Here is a 21159-nt window from a genome sequence, read left to right on the forward strand (position 1 = left end):
CTCTTTCCCTCCTTGCTAACTTGCACCTCTCTGGTCAGAGCAGGTGAAATCTTTCCAATGTCTATCAACTCTTGCCTTCATTTTCTGTATAATTTTGGTGCCTCTAACTTCTCGACTTCATCCTTCCGTATTGATTTATCAGCCTCCGTGTATCTGACTGTATGATCCCCCATCTAGCTAAGTAAACCCCGTTGCTGTATGCTCTATACTCTTCTTAACCTATCGTCGACCACATCATCAATTTTCTTGCCTGTTCCAATTTCAACAGTGTATCCAATTCTCTCTATAGTTTCAGTTAATTCCACCTGTACCTCTGGTTGAATGTTCCTCGGTCTGTGCCACATCAGTTCCCATAGTCTCTTCTAGGCCACTACCATCGATAATTATTGCACTCTGTGTCACAGACATTTCTCTTTCGTCCATCAGTCTTTGGAGCATCTAGAGAAAAGATTCTTATTACCATTCTTGCTTCTCAAGTCTTTCTCCCACTTTCCTCTGGCTGTGTCATGAACTTCTTCATATGCTCTTCTCTTCCTGATCTTTGATCGTATGTTTTACTTTCCTAATTTCCTCTCTCATCCTGTGATGTGTCTCAAGATCTGTGATTTGATTCCTCTTTTTTTTTCCGAGCTTCCTTTTCCCCGCAGCTGTGATGACTTTTGATCGTGTGTGTGTGTGTGTGTGTGTGTGTGTGTGTGTGTGTGTGTGTGTGTGCGTGTGAACATCATGGCTGGCTAGGGACACAGGTGTGTTCACAAATGTCGGTGATCAGGAAAAAATAATAATAGGTATCTGTTCTAAAGCCGAGCGGAGACGCAGCATCCAGGCCGGCAGCGGTGCCAGACGTACCTGGCGGGCCATTAGCTCTCCGTGTTTGGCACCCATTAAGAAACACAAAAAAAAAAAGCCTATGGCTTACTCAGTGAGCGTCCTCCTCCCCAGGGGTATCGGCTGGGAAAAGCCTCCTGTGAGAATACTGGGCGAAGTCTCTGTCCATTACAGCTTTTGAGTGGGGTTCACGGCCCTCACGGGGCTCAGTGTCGCTCTGACTATCAAGGAGTGAGGGAGGTGTACAGTCTCCGCGATCCTTCCGTCTCCTGTCAGGCTCCAGCCCTCTGCAAAAACATTTTTTTTTAAACAGTTGAAACACAGATGCGTGACTGTTTTCCCTAGGAGAAAAAAAATATCGATGAAATTGATCCCTTTAAGCGAACTGCGGCAAAAGACGATTGAAATTTGAAAGTTTGTGTTGTAGTGGACTTAAAACGGTGAGGTGAAGTTCACCATTGTGGTGGGTTTAGCCCCCTCATCCTCCGAATTGTCATCTCTCAGGTAGGTGCTCATAGCAGGTAATCCTACAGACACATAGAACAAGTTGGTACCTACGAACCCACACCCATCTTAGTGTTGCACGTATGCGCCCCTCACACTCAGCAACACCCTGTGTGTGGTAGATAAGTACTGTCACTCAGTGTGGCAGGTATATATGAACTTTAGAACGGTTATATGCCCAAGCCCTGTGTGTAGACGGTAGGTACGTGCACTATGTACACTGTGTGTAAGAGACAGGTACCTCCACGTACTTCATGTACACACCAGACAGTAACCTCCACACCCTCTGTTTAACATACAAGAATCCCCACACCGTACGTGTGACATAGAGGTGCTTCTACGTCCACTGTGTAACAGATACGAACCTTTACACACTCTATAAGAAAAGGGCTCCCCCCCCACACCCTGTGTCTGACAGACAGGAAACCCCATACTGTCAAAGACAGAAACCCCCTACACCCTCTGTGTAACATAGGAGTCCCCTACACCCTCTGTGCAACAGACAGGAACTCCTTACACCGTCCTGTGTAACAAAAGAGAACATCTTAACCCTTCTGTGTGACAGACAGGAACCCTTTACACTCTCTGTATAGCAGACAGAAACCTCCTATACCTTCTGTTTAACAGACAGGAACCCCCTACACCCTCTGTATAACAGACAGGAATCCTTAAATACCCTGTAAGACAGACAGCCTATAGAGTAGTTATCAAATACCTTTTGTGCAACAGGTCTTATCCCACACCATAACAGCAGAATACTCCCACACTGCGCCTTAGTATACGGGTCATTATTCTCTGTGTAGAAGGTAGATGCCCACACGCTGTGTAGCTGGCAGGTGAGTTACCTGTGTGTATAAGTTACGTCGGCAGAACCTGTTGTGACCAGGAGACGATACACTAGGCGGACGCCCTCCCACTGTGCACCGGCGTCCACAAACAGTGTGGCCAGACTCGTACACCAGCTGAGTACGAGATGGTAACTCGTTCTCTGTGCTCAGTAAAGTCTACCCAGTACTGAGCACAGGAGGTGTCCATGCACTTGGTGCTGCGCACAGTAGGCGCTCGTACACTTAGCGCTTAGCACAGTAAGCACCCGTACACTCAGTGTTGAGCACAGTAGGTGCCCGTACACTACTCAGTGATGAGCAGAGTGGGTGCCCGTACACTCAGTGCTGAACACAGTAGGTGCCCGTACATTCAGTTAAAGGAAGGTACATACTATCACTCAGGAGAGCAAATATTAAGGTTCATTACCATCAGACTCTGCATAAAGTCTCCATAAAAACAGAATCAAGCACTTTAAACACAACACATCTCGGGGTTTTAAGAAAATGTGCCGAACATTGCAAACATTATGAGAAAATGATAAAAGCAGGGATCACTTATCTACAGATCATGAAGGGAAACTTTTGGCCAATAGATGGGGTTAATTTTAAGCATCTGCCATTCTTTGTCGTCTTAGACTGCGAACTGGAAGCCTGGCATCTGGTAGAATCAAAGATATTCAGTGACAACACTCGAAAGTCATTCTGTATCCAGACTATCGAGACGATGGGTTCGAGTCTTAAGCTGGAATCCATGCATTGAAAACACCAACATTTCCGACCCTCATGAAATTCCGTACACAACTCTCGTCCTTCAGGATCACGACCTTCATATCCTGGAATGCCAAAGAGATTTTTGCCGATAAAGAATTTGCCGGGTAAAGCAGCAATCACAGGTGAGTGTGTCACGCTCGTCTGAGAGGGGGCAGTTGTTGCCCTCGGGGAGAAACGACGAGGAATGTTGACCAAAGGTGTGTTCATGTTCCATTCTCACTCCCCGATTAGCGAGCGAGTATTCTTATGAACGCATGATGTACATGCCTATGGATTTCATCAACTCAGCCACCCTCCTTAGAGCTAAATCCTGGCCTGCCTACCATCCACTTCAAATCTTCAAGTCCCACTCGTAACGTCGCCGTTTTGAGTATGAAGGGGAGGTTCCAGAGACCACTTGGTCTGACCAGCAGTTGCAAGACTTCCCATAAGACTCTTCGTGAAAGAGAACAGCCAACAGAGCGAGTGTACTCAGGCCAGTCGAGATTGCGCTGGAAGTTGACGGCGCCCTTAGTGCACAGTCTGTACAAAACTTGTGTATTTCAGTTATCAAAGTTCGTGTGTGAATGGACACCTGTTCTGGCGCACAACTTACTCAGCGAACATTAAAGACTTAAGAGTCTAGTGTGTGTTTCCGCCGGATGGCAGGCACCAGGGGCGTCTCCCTTCCACTGGTCGGCAGGCATCAGGGGCGTCTCCCTTCCACCGGTTGGCAGGCACCAGGGGCGTCTCCCTTCCACCGGTCGGCAGGCACCAGGGGCGTCTCCCTTCCACCGGTCGGCAGGCACCAGGGGCGTCTCCCTTCCATTGGTCGGTAGGCACCAGGGGCGTCTCCCTTCCACCGGTCGGCAGGCACCAGGGGCGTCTCCCTTCCACTGGTCGGTAGGCATCAGGGGAGTCTCCCTTCCATTGGTTGGCAGGCCCCAGGGGCGTCTCCCTTCCATCGGTCGGTAGGCACCAGGGGCGTCTCCCTTCCACTGGGTCGGCAGGCACCAGGGGTGTCTCCCTTCCACCGGATGGCAGGCACCAGGGGCGTCTCCCTCCCGACGTGTTGTCTCATACTTGGGTAGTTTCTCCCCTGAATTTCTTTCCTGTACCTTACTGGCCATGTTCATTAGGGAGAAAGAGCGCCTTGGTGGAGGGCCTGTCCACGGGGTGGAGGTTGGTGGAGGGTCTTACCTGGGAGGGAGCCTGGTGGAAGGCCTGTCTCTGAGAGGGAGCCTGGTGGAGGGCCTGTCCCTGGGAAGGAGCCTGGTGGAGGGCCTGTCCCCGAAAGAGAACCTGGTGGAGGGCCTGTCCCTGGGAAGGAGCCTGGTGGAGGGCCTGTCCCCGGGAGAGAGCCTGGTGGAGGGTTTTACCTGGGAGGGAGCCCCGGTGGAGGGCCTGTCCCCGGAAGGAAGCCTGGTGGAGGGCCTGTCCCCCCTGGTGGAGGGCACAATACCGCAGTTTACACTGCCAATTATAACTTGTGTCTCAGAACAACAAGAAACAGAAGAAAAGAAACTTGTTATAACTTATTCCCGTGAAATTGTTGTTGCTGTTGTTGTTGATGCTCTTATGGTTATGGCTTGGTAAGTGCAGTGCGTTGGGTTGGCTCTGTCGGCAACCCGGGCGAGGCAACACCTGCAACAGAGCTTGCAATACACATGGGAGCAATACACAAGGGGCATTTGGAACATTTGATTTGCATTAGGTATGTCAGGTTGCAATTGGGAATCACAAGCAACACTCAGATATCACGGGTTCGAGTCTGTAACACTGCTGGTACACTTGCAGGTCAGACTCGGTGTACAAGTGTAAGTGTTCTGTGTACAGGTGTAAGTGTAAGTGTTGTGAGCGTGTGTGTCTGTATGTGAGTATGTCATCACGTATCGTTACAGTGGTATACAATTAGGGTGTTCTGCTGTGCTCGTGGGGTCCCATCTGTGTGTGTCTGTGTGTGTGTGTGTGTGTAGCGAAATCCTCTCTCTCTCTCTCTCTCTCTCTCCCTCGTTTATTTCATCAACTATTTCGTCAGCTAACACCGAGGCTCTACTTGCCCACTGCCGAACCACTGAGTGATCAGAGCAACGCCACTTTGGAAATGATCTGAAACGTTCGACTCCCGAGAAGCTTCGGGTCAGTGGACCACTGAGGATTCAGTCGAATAACGAACCACTGAGTAGTTACTGAACTTACACTTAAGTGGGAAATGCCAGCCACATATCATGTAATCGCATCATAAATAGATGAATAACTGAGATCATTTATCTACATATATATCAGCTGCCGACTGAGGAGACTAAGGGCGCCTTCTCATAAGGATAAGAACATCCAGGGCCTCGGGTGAACACTATGGATAACGTTTCGTTATCTGGATATCGCCATCACACCCTGAGCTCTACCCGCTCAGAATCAACCTCAAAAGTATCTTACGTAAATTATCATCATTTTCCTCTTTGACTCGGAAATATCAAAGAGGATCTTTGCATGAAATATAAGCGTACCTTAAAGGTGTCGTGAGTCAACGCTGACGTATATTTATAGAGAGGCAAACCTGTAATGCCACAACCATGTCTTGTGTGACAAATGACTCCTGTGTGTGTGTGTGTGTGTGTGTGTGTGTGTGTGTGTGTGTGGTTGCCCTGAGGACTCGCCCTCGCTGGCTGGGTGACAGGGAGAGGATACCCACTTGGGATCATCTTCGTCAGAAGCAGAGTTCGAGGTGAACGAGGAAGGTAGTTTGGGAATTGGGTGATGAGTGGGAGGGGTGGTTCAAAGGACTCAAAGATCTGTGTCCTAAATCTTTCGTTCTCATACCAATATACAAAACCAAAGTACGACATTCTATTAAGGTTTGGCTACTAAAAAGCTATTCGTATAAGATGTCTGAACTTAACACGTTTGAACTTAACATGTCTGAACTTAACATGTCTAAACTTGAAGCATCTTGGTGTCTGTGGTGAAGCAAAAATGTTGACTTGGCAGACACACACAGCCTTTTGTAGGTTCCAACACCATCAGGACTTGGCTCTCTAAGCATCGCATTTCTCTTGATCCTTCGTCATTACTGGCAAGCATCACTACATCTTTCCATAATCACAAATTGAAAAACTATAAATCTGTTATCTTACTGATACCAAAACCTCCTGACTCTTGTTACTACACTAGGGGTTTGAATAACGTAAATTGTTATTGAAGTCGACTTTGGATCCGACAATAAATGTTTCAACAAATCCATCATCCTGTCTGGTTTTGCATAATTGGTTTTCTCTTTCCCTATCACAGCCTCGGGTGATGGCGCGTGTGATGCCAGGACATAGGCAGATAAGCCTACATAAGCTGATCAGAGTGATCGACAAAGGCCTGGTCACACACACACACACACACATATATATATATATATATATATATATATTTCTTTCTTTCTTGTATCTCTCCTGATGATGTGATTATTACACGAAAGTGCACTTGGGAACCTATCGTGTTTTATTTCCCCGTGGACTCAGCAATGTTCCTCTCAGTCATATCTTTGTATCCTTGTGCTTCTTGAGGTGATCAGACGTGAGCAACATAATCCAGGTTATGGTCTACCATATATTGTCTGTACCTTGGCATAACACATCGCCTTACCCATACACTTGAATGCGACTCTACGATTTGCTGGCAGACGGTCTGCCTCCCTTCCAATTCTGTTGCTCACCTTTGGGGACAGATTAGCCACAATGTCTACCCCTCGCTCTCTTTTACACACAGATTTCTGTGGTTTATCTACCCAGCAGGTGAAAATATCACAGAGGCCATCTTTAACGTCTCGTTAAGAAGGAGTCAATTGTTTCCCTGCTTCTGATTGCAGCGCAGCCTGGAGACAGCATGAACCCCATGGAAAAGGTTCTAGGGTTATCTATCTACGACAGAGATAAGGTCTACTTAACTCTACCATTTTACACAGTTCACTCAAACCACAAAATACCACCACACGACTACACAATACCACAACACCACACAATACCACCATACCAAGCGATGCTACCACACCACACAAATCCACCACACTACGCAATTCCACCACATCACACAATACTACCACACCACACAATACCACCACACTGCTTAGTACCACCATCCACACAATATCACCACAACACATAATACTACCACACCACACAATACCACCACACCACATAACATCACCACACTACACAACTCTACCACACCACACCACCACATAATACTACCACATCACACAATACCACCACACCCCACAATACTGCCAAAACACCACCACACCACACAATACCACACCACACCACACACACTAACCCGGTGACCATCACACATTTTGTGACCTACCAATTCTATCTCATTACCAACATCACACATGAATATTTTTCAGCATTTTTCTCTCCAAACACTTCTGTAAAAGTCTTAATTACGTCATGCAAACACGCGGGGTCTGCCTTTTCATGAGCCTTGTTACGTATGCTGTCATGCAGTCCCTGTCTGAATAACCCACCCCTCCGTCTGTCCTCTGCAGGTTAAGTCTTGTCTAAAATATATCATTTCTTCCCTCGCAATCCTTTATTACCTGCCTGTCCTGTCTCCTCCTCCTCCGGGCAAGGCAGCGAAGGTCAACGAGAGAGAGAGAGAGAGAGAGAGAGAGAGAGAGAGAGAGAGAGAGAGAGAGAGAGAGAGAGAGAGAGAGAGAGAGAGAGTGTGTACCTATCTACCTATGAGTACCTGGGGTAAGGTATGACCCATGGCAGGGATATTACTCCGCGCGTGTGGCACCCTCCTCCCCTTTCCCCGAAATGCCTTGGCTTCTTTCCCGATGGCGTCGTCCATCACATACCCAGCAGCAGCTTGGTAGCTCCACACTACACTGCCCTCCTTGAGCCCCGCACACACACACACACACACATCTTCCGTCACACGTCTTCATCACCAGTTGGCTCGGGAGCAATGTTGACCAGTTACCTGGAGGAGGAGGTGGTTCCAGCGGTGGCCCTACAGATGAGTTCCGTCGCTTCGCTCGGGGTAGAAATACGACCAGCCACTCCTGGAAAAGGGGCTCTTGTGTCCTGGATGTCTTTCCCGCTAGATTTCCAGTTTTGATTGACGCGTTTCTGCCTATATTTGTTATGCTTCTTTTAATTCTCTGCTTGCTACAACACACACACACACACACACACGCAGGCTGTAGTGTCTTTCTCTTCTCAATTCAAGGTTGCATTGTTGAAGGTCATGGTCATCCACGTCTTCCATTTCCTTTAGTCTATTTACGAAGTGCTTTTTTTTTTGCATTAGTTTCAGCTTCTTTATTTCACCATCAGATTTCTAATTCCTGCAGCGAGTATTCTCCTGGCCATGGTTCTCAGCGTTACTCCCTGTCATGTCAGTGTGATCCATGAATCCAAGTTCCATGTATATGGTGGCTGATGGGTCGTTCGCGTTTGATTTACTTTCCGATACTTGGTTGGTCCTCTGTACAGTGTCATTAACGTATTACCGTTCAAGGTAAACCCTTTGGGCAGGATGGTGTGTCAACATGGGTTTGACTACAGGGGAGCGTCCGTCTTTGCCAGCAAACTGCCAAAAGAAGATGAGAGATATATGTGGAAATCTAAGCTTTCCATCAATTCATGATTGGTCAATCGCTGGTTAAGAAACAGCTAATCTGTTATCATATTCAGAGGAAAGCGTTATAAGTGACGTTGTAAGGATATACATAGAGCTGAATAACAAAGTTCCAAAGTGGTTTCACAGTGGAAGACGCCAGAGACCCAACACCAATGAGGTGGAATGGGAAGGAGGTCTTCGAAAACATCGAAATGAATAGGAAAGACATCTATATGTTTGCGAAGTGCATTGACCCATAGAGGACTGATGTCCTGATGAAGTTTCTCCATATGTGCTGAGGATGTGTGCATATACACTTCCAGATCACTTGAAATATCATTGAACATGTCACAGTCGGTGGGGTCTAGAGGCAAGCGAGTGGAAAAGAGTGAGTGTCATGCCCATCTTTTAGAAAGGAGGTTGGGAAATTGTGCTGAACAACAGACTGGTCTCTTTGACAAGTTTGGACTCTAAAACACGGGAAAAGATGATGGTATAACATATGGAAGATTACGCTACAAAGGAGACGCTACATAAGCATGAGACAGAGCATGAGCCAAAGGAGAGAAGAAGAGGGATGTGTGTGTGTGTGTGTGTGTGTGTGTGTGTGTCGAACCCCCTCCCTGCCCTGTACAAATAGGTCATTACAAGAAAAGGAAAAAAACAACGAATGATGGCAAATGATTTTTCATCGTTAAACTTGTGACGAAATGGCGGCGTCATTAGCGACCGTAACATTAATTACAATAAACACTTCAAATAGGATGCAAACATGTCATTACTCGTCGCTATTGAGGTTCGCTTCATTGTCGAGCTGCTTTTTCGCGCGCTCCATTTTTGTCTTGAATTATAACTACTGGATGTGGTTCTACAGGAGATGGTTGCTGCCACCCAGGACCAACTGGTGGTTCTACAGGAGATGGTTGCTGCCACCCAGGACCAACTGGTGGTTCTACAGGAGATGGTTGCTGCCACTCAGGACCAACTGGTGGTTCTACAGGAGATGGTTGTTAACACTCAGGACCAGCTGGTGGTTCTACAGAAGTTGGTTGGTACAACTCAGGACCAGATGGTGGTGCTATCGATGGTACCACTCAGGACCAGATGGTGGTTCTACAGATGGTACCACTCAGGACCATTTGATGGCTCTACAGATGGTGGTTCGCCAGGAGTGGTACCACTCAGGTGTGGTTAAATGATTCTACGAGAAGTGGTGCCACTCAGGCCTCGTTCTACAAGGAATGGTGCTACTCAGGTCTTGTTCTATAAGAGACGGTGCCACTCAGGGTTGGATGGTGGTTCTACAACAGATGGTGCCACTCAGCTCTAGCTGGTGGTTCTCTGTCATTCATCATTTTGTTCCTCTAATTGGGTAATTAAGAGGTGAATCCCAAACACATCCCAGGAAGACCTAGTCCCACAATCAAGACCCAGTATCAGCTGTGAATGAGTCTATTATCATCCCAGAGTTTACAATGGTACTAGATTACATGAGGTTACAATGGCGTCACTGTACATAAGTTTACAATGGCGCCAGTCTACATTATCTTACAATGGCACCCCTGTACGTGAGTTTACAATGATTTTGGTGTATATGAATTTACAATGCTGCAATGGTACGTTAGTTAACAATGGTACCAGAGTAAATGAGTTTCCAGCGGTTCCAAAAATTATATATATATAATGGTTCACAGCACTCTTAGTGTCCACTGGTTTACAATGGTCCCAACTTACACGAGTTTTCGGGGATGCCAGTTTACACCAGTTTACAATGTAGACTACAACACTCTACTGTGAGTTCGTAGAGGCGTGTAGACTACAGCACTAGACCATTGACCTATTAAGGAGTTCGTTATCATCAATATCTTTCATTATCTTAGAATGTATAAAATTTAACGGTAATTACCCTGGCCTGGATGTGAGGGTCGTTAAGTCTTCGTTGATCACCCTCGTTAAACTTGCCCTTTTTTTTCTACCCCTCTCAGCAAAGGCTTAAGATTGCCTACGTAACCACTGGTAAAAAATAACCCAAAAAAGGGCCCCCAAGTCAAAATTCGCTGTTGACAACTTGTTAATATCATATTGTGTGTCTTAGAGAGAGAGAGAGAGAGAGAGAGAGAGAGAGAGAGAGAGAGAGAGAGAGAGAGAGAGAGAGAGAGAGAGAGAGAGAACATAACAGGCACAGTTTACGGCCAATGCATATGATGATTTACATTGCAAATCTTACCACATCACGCGATGTATATGATCTCGACTTGTACTATCATTATTCACAATAACCTTAGCTTGTATCTGGCATTATAGAGTATAACCTTAGCTTGTACCTGGCATTATAGAGTCTAGCTTTAGCTTGTATTCAGCATTATAGAGAATAATTTTAGCTTGTATTCAGCATTATAGATTATGATTTTAGCTCGTATCTGGTATTATAGAGTCTGACTTTAGCTCGTATCTGGCATTATAGAGTCTAACTTTAGCTTGTATCTGGCATTATAGAGTCTAACTTTAGCTTGTATATGGCATTACAGAGTATAACTTTAGCTTGTATCTGGCATTATAGAGTCTAAATTTAGATTATATCTAGCATTATAGAGTATATCTTAGATTGTATCTAGCATTATAGAGGATAACTTTAGCTTATCTCTAGCATTATAGAGTCTAACTTTAGCTTGATCTAACCTTCTTCAGGGAAGCTTGTATCATAGATGACACTGAGCTGCACAAACATTATGAGTCATTATGAGTTATTATGAGTCATTATGAGTTATTATAGGTATCATAAATACAAGCTGACAGTCTTGCCTTGTGTATTCTTAGCTTATCTTCTTCGAGTATTATAGATCTTTATAGTCATTATAGACGATTATAGACACGAGAGACCCCTCCCGTATATAATGATTTTCCTACAGTGGGCAAAGATTATAGAACATTATAGATATTAAAAGTTTTACTCATCATATTCATCTTTATGAGTATTATATACTTACACACGTAACTCATATTTATGACATGGGTGATAATGTTTTTTTTTGATGATCATTTTAGGCAATTATCGAGTATCATAGATAGTAATAAGCGTCCCTCGTTACGCTGGTTATTTGGCCCAGCCTTATACACCACTACGAGGCATCATAGTCCATTAAAGACATATTAGCCTCACCAAACACATGAGCTGATATTGCGCGACTTAACAGATCATTACAGGCCTTATGAACACGACCCATCACATTAATTAGCCTGTCTCCTGGTAATATCCTAGTGTTCAATCCGCCTTCATAACATAATGGATTTCACATCATTACGTTCGCTCGATTTAAACTGTATTTGTACATCTAATTATCCGAAATAAATACTCAAACATGTACAGTATGCAGGTCAAAATTTATAGGTATTTATAGCATCTATGGCCAGAGAATCGACTTTGAACTGAAAGTATCGTACGCAAACGGCACTTATTGTCTATCTGGCAATCGTCCAAAAAAAGACTGAAATTGTGCCAAATGTTATCGATGGATATAGTTTATATAGTAAATCTATCGTTTTCAAACTTGAATTACTAGACATGATACATAATCATGACACATCTCACGGTAGCATGACTCAAAAATCTAAAATTATCAAACGGAACCGCTAATCAACGAGCATCTGGCAACAGCTCAGAGAGAGAGAGAGAGAGAGAGAGAGAGAGAGAGAGAGAGAGAGAGAGAGAGAGAGAGAGAGAGAGAGAGGAGGTGCGTCGCTTCTTGAGCGTACGAAAAATCAGGGTTGAAATGTGAAATCTATGTGGCTCCCTCCCTCCCGCCATCCCTTAGCACGAGCGCTGGCAATGTTAAGAAGCTTTGGCTACGTCTACTCTACAAAATTACTGTTCCTTTCCCTCCCCCAACCACACGCTTTTGTAATGCTCTTATGGACTTCCGACTTTTGTAAGGCTCTTCCGATTAAACCTCCTCCCGCCCCCACAACAGCAACCCTACAGTATCTAACCCTGAAATACTTCAAGAGGCCGGAGTTCCAAAGCTACTTGCCTCCTCGAGAGGATCTTCATATTTCTCAAGATATTGTTTTCTTCTTTAAGGTACTCGCGCTCTGCAGCCTGGTGGCTGGCGAGGGCTTGTGGAAGGCCTTTTTGTGTGGGTGGGAGTAGGGGAATTTCGTCTCTCGGAATCTGAATATATATATATCTTTTTGGGCATATTTTTCTAATCATATTCATAAAATTTCTTATCATATAAGAGGTTTAAACAGCTCTGACACCAGAAGTCTGGTACGACTCTTGAGCAGTATGGCACGACCCTTGAGCAGTATGGCACGACCTTTGAGCAGTCTGGTACGACCCTTGAGCACGACGATACGACCCTTGGGCTTGAAGGCCTACCCATCATACACAGGGGTCGTACCTTCGTGCTCAGGGGGTCGTACTGTACTGCTCAAGGGCTGTGATGTCGTGTCTAAGGAAGCTTTTAACCTCAACGACACAGAAGTTCTGTATTCCTCTGCCGGTCACCCGCATCAGGAGAGGCCCAGGGTAGGAAACTAGTCTTCTTGTCAGAGTGTTGCAACACGTTGCCGCACAGTAGGGCACCATACTTGAATTACACACACACACACACACAAACACACACACACACACACACAATAAGCCAGTCAACGTCACAAAAGACATTTTGTTTCCTCGTTAACAGCATGGCGAATCTTCATATATTTTTGGGGCCAAAAAATTCTCCAGAAGAGCATACGATTTAGCAGTATGTCATACGTCTGGCAATGAAATTGGGAGCTAGTCGGCCGCCAAGCTGCTTGCTGCCAGTGCCCTTGCTGAAGTTGTCGTTAGGTGATCATACGTTCCCCTTGTTGAGGACGAACTGAAGTGGTGTGTGAACAGAACAGCAGGTCATGCTGTTGAACGTCTTAACACCTGCTTATACAGAGTGCCAGGTGGAACTACACCAACACAGGTGGCTGGGTGAAGAGGGCCAGGTGGAACCACACCAACACAGGTGGCTGGGTGAGGAGGGCCAGGTGGAACCACACCAACACAGGTGGCTGGATGAGGAGGGCCAGGTGGAACCACACCAACACAGGTGGCGGAGTAAGGAGTGCCAGGTGGAACCACACCAACACAGGTGGCTGGATGAGGAGGGCCAGGTGGAACCACACCAACACAGGTGGCTGGGCGGCGAAGCTAACTGTTACTCTCTCTCTCTCTCTCTCTCTCTCTCTCTCTCTCTCTCTCTCTCTCTCTCTCTCTCTCTCTCTCTCCAGGAGAGCAGGTGGTAATGGGTCGCCAGCCACTGACGCCGGCGGATACATATGCCTGTCACCAGTGTGAGTTGACGGAGGGACCGAGGGGGGGATAACTGGTGGTGGTGGAGGCTTCCTCCTCCTCCTCCTCCGCGCTGATGTCGCTCTGCGTGAAATGTTTCCTGGGAAATTAACTTCTATTAGCCCGGAAAATTAATTAACATTCCAGGGAAACAGTCGCTCCAATCTGCCAATGCACGTTCCTCCCCTCCAGTGCCATTGTCTTGCGGTCGCCCATACCTCTCCCACAACCTCGTACATCACCAGGGAAAAAAGAAGAATTAAATAACCAGATTTTTGAAATGCGTACAGTGGAAAATTAACCTCCTTTATCACGTGAGTTTGATCCACAGGTTGGAGTAGCTTAAGCAAGGACTCCAGTCATTCATCAGGTTCAAGAATGTTATTTCTGGGGAGCTGAAGTCGTCAACAGTCTAGCACTACATGTGCAATTCTCTAATGCTTTGTATATTGACAAGGACGAAGGCACACCTGCGGGTGCGCACGCGGGAACAGCCCCGGGTGATCAGTGCGCACTAGCTGTCTAATCGCCAAGCGTCCCCCTCATCACAGAGGTTAATACTGGATGTATTACCATGTGCGTGCCTGCTTGTGTGTGTGTGTGTGTGTGTGTGTGTGTGTGTGTGTGTGTGTGTGTGTGTGTGTGTGTGCGCCTCACTTTACGCCTGGTACCCATTTTCTGACCTCCCGTGAAGGAGATTCTGAGCAGCTGGGTTGGCTGAGGGCCGTGGCTGTCCTGGACTGGTGGGCCACTGGCCCCGCTAGATCCATTCGCTGCGCCGCTAATTGCTATACCGCTACACTGCGGTGTGGCCAGGAAATGTCAGTCTGATGTTTGGCCAACTTAGAGCCCGGGATTCGTTCTCAGTTCAGTTCGCATCAGTTTCCGAGCGACGCACCCGCTCCTGTTGCTGGCGGGAAAGCTACTGTGATGTGTTGAGCGTGTAATGGTCAGCCCTACTCCTGCGTCTGGCAGCACCAACCTTATAGAGTCGTAAAACAGCTTACACACAAAAAAAAAGATTCTTTAATGCCTGGAAAATAAAGGGTTTCAGCTTCTTCCAACGTGTGGTAATAGCTCGAGAATTTAGCATCGTGACTTACGTGGGGATCTGGCTCTAGTGACTTGAAAACAAAAGTATAAGTTGCGATCTTCTTTTCGCGGAGGCACTGCCGTGAAGTTGTCGTTCTACTACCCACGGGAAACTGGACCTAGTGTATTGATAACACAGACATTAGGTTTTCACTCCATTTAATTGTTCTGTCTGAAAAGATGGAACAAAAAAAAAAAAAGCACAAACAAAAACAAATAGCATTGTATGTTCTTGCCAGACATTTCGGTTAGATAATTTTTTTTTCGTGTTTGTGAAACTGACACCAACAATTGTAAAAGTTTTTATATGACTCTAACTACCTCGTTGGCAACTTCAGGCCGGGTCGTTGTGACGTCTGTTTCTTCCTTTACAACGCTAAGCTTTAGAACTCTTAAGCTCATGTCTCTCCAAACGCTTTAAGAAGACCACAAACCTTTATAAATAACAGACTCTGTACTACTTCGTCAAGAAGTCTTGGATCCCTCATCTTTTCTCCGTCCTTCTCCAACACTTTCGACTCATTTTAGTCATCCAATTAAGACCAAGGCTCGATAAGAACTTTAGTCCCTGGGTCGAACCTTGTGGCGAGGGATTACTTTCAGGACGGCGGCGTGAATTTACGATCAATTATCTTTCGCTGATTCACGTTTTCTTTCAGTGGTGTGCATGACGCTAGGACACACTCTAATCTACGTGTGCGTGACGCTAGGACACACTCTAATCTACGTGTGCATGACGTGAGAACACACTCTAGTTTACATGTACATGACGTGAGGACACGGTCTAGTTTACTTGTACATGACGTGAGGACACGGTCTAGTTTACTTGTACATGACGTGAGAACACACTCTAGTTTACATGTACATGACGTGAGGACACGGTCTAGTTTACTTGTACATGACGTGAGGACACACTTTAGTTTACACGTGCATGACGTGACGACACATTATAGTCTACGTGTGCATGACGTTAGGACACACTCTAGTTTACACGTGCATGACGTGAGGACACACTCTAGTTTACACGTGCATGACGTGAGGACACACTCTAGTTTACAAGTGCATGACGTGAGGACACACTCTAGTTTACACGTGCATGACGTGAGGACACACTCTAGTTTACAAGTGCATGACGTGAGGACACACTCTAATAACCTCTAGTAATATAATCTTACTTTTCAGGTGTTAGTTTACTTACAGATTCTGGCGGTTTTAATTTTCAATGGGTTTACATTTCCAGTGGCTTAGGTTTACTTTTCAGTGGTTTAGGTATATTTTTCAGTGGCGTTGGTTTACATTTCAACAGCAGGGATTTATAGCCACATATCAATGACACTGAATATTTCTTTTTTCTTCGTCAGTGGAGTCGGAACTGAAATGATTCCAGTTTACTCTCTATCACTGTCAGATGACGTCACAGGTCAGGGGCCTTATATGGCCACATGATGAAGGTGGAGAGAGAGAGAGAGAGAGAGAGAGAGAGAGAGAGAGAGAGAGAGAGAGAGAGAGAGAGAGAGAGAGAGAGAGAGAGGCTGACAAGGCGGGTTGTGTGTGGGTGGGTGTGTGGGTGTGGGGGAGGGAAGGTAATTAATGAGGTGCTGGAGGAGGTTCAGGGGAGAGAGGGGAAAGGCAGGCATGAGGAAGGGGGAGGAGGAGGAGGAGGTAGGAGTGTGAATAGCCTGGTTATTACAGGCAATTAAGAGCAGGTTGCCAGGCAGAGCCAGGTATTGTACACCCCTGACACTGTGACCTTGGATGTGGGGACTCAGCTCCCCCTGAGAGTCGTGACTCGTCGACCCCAGAGTGTGATGATAACCCCAGAGTGTGATGACAACCCTTGTGAGTAATGACTCAAGCCCGTGTTATCAAAATCTTCATCTTCTAAATCTTTGAATACAAATATTCCACGATATTTGATGATAAGAATAACTCGAAGCGAATAATTCCATTGAACTGGTATGTTATGAGATTGCACTGACACTGGTATGCCATAAAGTATAATCAAACGATATATTATAGTATATTTAAGTGGTATATCATACAATCATAGTAAACTGGTACTACGTTTTATGTTGTAACTGCCTGTAATTGCTTTATCTCATCGTAATGAACGAACAAGCAATCAAGAAACTTTACACTTTCATTTAATTGCCATTTACATCATTTATACAAGAAGTATACGGGAGGGACGGTTGGGTAAACATCTATACAATGGTTTCACTGCAAACCCAAGCTTTTCTGAAACATGTGAGTGGATGGAGCGTGGCGCGTCGGCGCATAAACTCTACGGTCAACGCTTGCCACGTTTCACTACCATATCGCGAAGTCACTGCCTCGCTGTGAGCACCACCCGGTCCCACCTGTACACCCAGGTCACGCATGTTGAACCTGTTTATCACTGGTAGATGCTAATATAAGTGTCTATCTTTGGTAGTGGAGTCGAAAGGTTAGGCTTGGATGCTTTACAGCAGTAAATGTCTCATGATTTCATAGATGAAATAGTGTGGAAGGCGATTCCGGGAAGTGCGTGTCTAGTGAGGGAGGCGGGGAGGTCAGTGTGTCACTGTGTTCCTCCTGGTTATCATCCCTGTCATGGTTCCTTATGTATAGTGGTGTCCAGGCAGCAGCTGTCTACGTCTGGTAAGCTAGCGGGTAATGTAGTCTTCCTTAAGACATGCTGAGGACATGTTGGTGTTGCTGAGGAGATATGCTGGTCCTGAGGACATGTTGGTGTTGCTGAGGGGAGACGCTGGTCCTCTCGAGAATTCTTGGTCTTCCCGAGGGCATGTAGTGGTCCTCCTCAGGCCATGGTGGTCCTCCTAAGGATATGCTGGTCCTCAGCCTAGGGCCACGTCTCTATGTTTCCTACCACTGGTGGTCCTCAACCAAGGGCCCACATCTCTCACTGTCTCCTCCCATTTGTGGTCCTTAACCAGGGGCCTCTTCTCTCCTTAGAGTCCTGGTTGGTGAGTCCCTCCACCATTAATGCAGACGATGCTGGTGTTAATGTTTACTCTTGCCATCTCCTGACTTTCCAAGTGATGGGTTCCAGTATTTTAGTTCTTGCGTCTCGTATCCTGCCTGGGAATCAGAAGTCTTTGCAAACGTTCGTCCTCAATGTACACTTCATGCAATAATTGGTTTATCATTTGTTTTGAACCAATTTTTTTTTTGGTGGAAAGATGAATGTTGATGAATGTTCTATAGACCCGAATGGCACATCCATATTTATGAAAAAGCATCAGTTACAATAACAGGAAATATATATATATATATATATATATATATATGTATATGTATATATATATATATTTTTTTTTTTCGATATAACCATGTTTCCCCCATGTGTGTTAGTTTACAATCTGTAGCTGATATTTATTACTGAAGTTCAGAAATTAAAAAAAGAGAGGGAAAAAACCCCCCCACAACACTGATACATGAATCTACGTTATTGAATTTCCAAATTTGAAATGCAAATTCTTGGCGTTCTCCCCAGCGGTCAGTAACCATGAATATTTTTTTTTTTTATTTCACTCATATTTTGGTCTGGCCAGTATTGTGCAAATACGGAAATGAGAACTAGTAAATAAAAGCCAAAATAAAATGAAGAGTTACGAAGGCAACGCTATACCTGTGATGGAGTTCTGTTGGCAACCCTGCGGCCCTCCTGCCGCACTGGGCAGTGTTGCCAAAGTGGGTTGCGCGCTGTACTCTTTTCCGTCCATAATGATGATCATAAAAATAATGATGATAATGATGATAATGATGATAATAATGATAATAATGATAATAATGATGATAACAATAAAAATGATAATAGTAATAATGATTATGATAATGATAATGATAATGATAATAATGAAAATAATAATAATAACAATAATTATAATGGTAATGATAATGATAATAATAATAATAATTATTAATAATAATAATGATAATAATAATGATAATAATAATAATAATAATGATAATTGTCAATAATAATGATGATGATAATAATAATGATAATAGTAATAACAATAATAATACGATAATCTAAACTCCAGTAGTTCTTTTAAAAGATTCCCGTAAATTCCAGGCGGCGCTGCACGCGGTAGCAGAGAAATGATAAAATCTTTGGAGTGATAATGTTCTCAGCAAGACTACACCTTCCCCGTCGACTGTTGAGAGTTAGTGTGAATAAGAGCAAAGCTGTGTGCTCTAACAGGGAAGAAACAGGTTGGTATGAACGTGAGTCTTGCGCACTTGTTGTGTTCATTTATTTCGCAGTCCAGAGACTTCGCTCGACTCCAGGCACAAGTGTACCTTGACCTGATCGTACACAACTCTCCCTCCTGCCACCCATGTTGGATCCACGGTACTTATTCGTTCAGATCTTGTCTATTGGCCGCTTATGTATCAGAGAAATAACCTCAGCTTCATATCGCAGTAGCAGCCTAACTCTACGGGTTTATGGATGTAATTTGATCCCTAAAATGAAAGTTAGGAAGCTTAATGCCTGGCGAAGAGGATCATGGCTTCGTCCTGATTACTTGATGCAGTGGGTAGGTAATTGGTCCAATGTTTTATGACATTTTTGACCGTCTGTCTACCTGATTGCCCCCCTTGGATCCCCAGTCTGTCGTCTTGGAAGCAATTTAACGCTAATTTACAGAATGGTAAAAAGAATATATGACTATCCCTAGCAAGATGTGAATATTCCGAACGAGGTAAAAGTCTTGGAACGTTTTACAAGATGTTGGAGTGATGAGAGGAGTAAAAGGATACCGGAATGATGGAACGGGTGTAATCTCTCTCAATAGAAAAGGGCCTTACTTTCGCACATTTCGCCCTTATACCCTCCTGCACGACGGGTGTCATACGGTCGTGCTCCAGGGTCGTACCTTCGTCCTCAGTTGGCAGAGAGGATCCCTGAGCACAAAGCAATACGTGAACTGATCCGTCGGCAACGCCGTTACGATCCGTCATCCTGGCATGTTTAATTCATATTGGACGCGGAGGCTCGTGTCCAGCCTGTCGGTCACCTGTTGTGTCAAGATGGATGTGGACTCGTCTCTCTCTCTCTCTCTCTCTCTCTCTCTCTCTCTCTCTCTCTCTCTCTCTCTCTCTCTCTCCCCTCTCTCTTCTCCCAGAGAGAGAGAGAGAGAGAGAGAGAGAGAGAGAGAGAGAGAGAGAGAGAGAGAGAGAGAGAGAGAGCAGACACCCACGCCCGAGGAGGCCTCCTACACATCACCCGCTTTTGGTGTCCTCCTGGTGACGGATGACGTACCACCCTCACCAGAAACTTGCTGTGCGGGCGGACCATGGATGATAACCCGACGCCCTTACGACCACGACGTCCCCACCCTCAGGTACGACAACGTACGGGTAGTTCCTCCAGCAGGAGAGTCATAGAAAACTGGAATAAAATACCATTGGAGAAGTTCTTTAGGAGAATGTTATCTGTTCATGTCGATACCCGACAAATACTTTACTGATATAGATGATTATCAGTGCACAAACCTATCTTAGAATGGCAATAAAATGAGCACTTTCAGCTCGCTCTTATCTTTATAGATTAGCGGTTAGAGCCCTTCTCAACAGAGGGCTTCGACGGAAGACGTTTTCCATTCATACTTTCCCATGGAATGTCCATGCTAGTGTATACTCTCTCTCTCTCTCTCTCTCTCTCTCTCTCTCTCTCTCTCTCTCTCTCTCTCTACTCGACGTTGTTCCTTGGTAGCTTTTCTCCTGCTGGGGGATATACCGGAGGAAGTGGTGGGTGAGGAGGAACCTTCTGCTCGATCACCCTGCTTCCATCTATACAGATCAGGGATGCAAGATCCTCTATATATGTCCTCCTGTAGATAACCGACGCATGCCCTCAAATCTCCTTGGTTCATGGAGCCTTTTGGACTACCGCGGTCGAGTGCATAGGTTCGAACCCTGGTTGCAACAATTGGTCAACAGTCAACCCATCTGTTCATCCACCCGTAGAGGTTAGTCGATCGAATGGGTACCTGGCTCGGGCTAGGTCATATGAATATATATATATATATATATATATATATATATATATATATATATATATATATATATATATATATATATATATATATTTAGCGTTAGTGGGATGGCCTTGAATAGGGCCTCAGTTGCTCCTGCTTCCTCAGCTAACATTAGAAATGTAGTAATTTCATTTTGACTGATATTCATGTAATCATTGGTGCG

At 45.2% G+C, this 21159-nt stretch overlaps 1 protein-coding gene across 2 annotated transcripts in view; it reads left to right on the forward strand.

The window, feature by feature from the left end:
* Positions 1-950: 950 nt before the first annotated feature.
* The window catches only part of LOC139766146 (uncharacterized), a 42539-nt gene continuing 22330 nt past the window's right edge, over positions 951-21159 (forward strand). The window contains exons 1-2 of one of the 2 annotated variants that reach the window (XM_071694406.1): positions 951-1332; positions 19028-19167. In XM_071694406.1, coding sequence (XP_071550507.1) covers positions 19077-19167 — 91 coding nt within the window. In that variant the 5' untranslated portion in view covers positions 951-1332; positions 19028-19076. The remainder of the gene's footprint in view (positions 1333-19027; positions 19168-21159) is intronic. The other variant, XM_071694407.1, reaches the window with a different exon arrangement.

The sequence above is a fragment of the Panulirus ornatus genome, chromosome 57, assembly GCF_036320965.1.
Source record: "Panulirus ornatus isolate Po-2019 chromosome 57, ASM3632096v1, whole genome shotgun sequence".
Classification (NCBI taxonomy): Eukaryota; Metazoa; Arthropoda; class Malacostraca; order Decapoda; family Palinuridae; genus Panulirus; species Panulirus ornatus.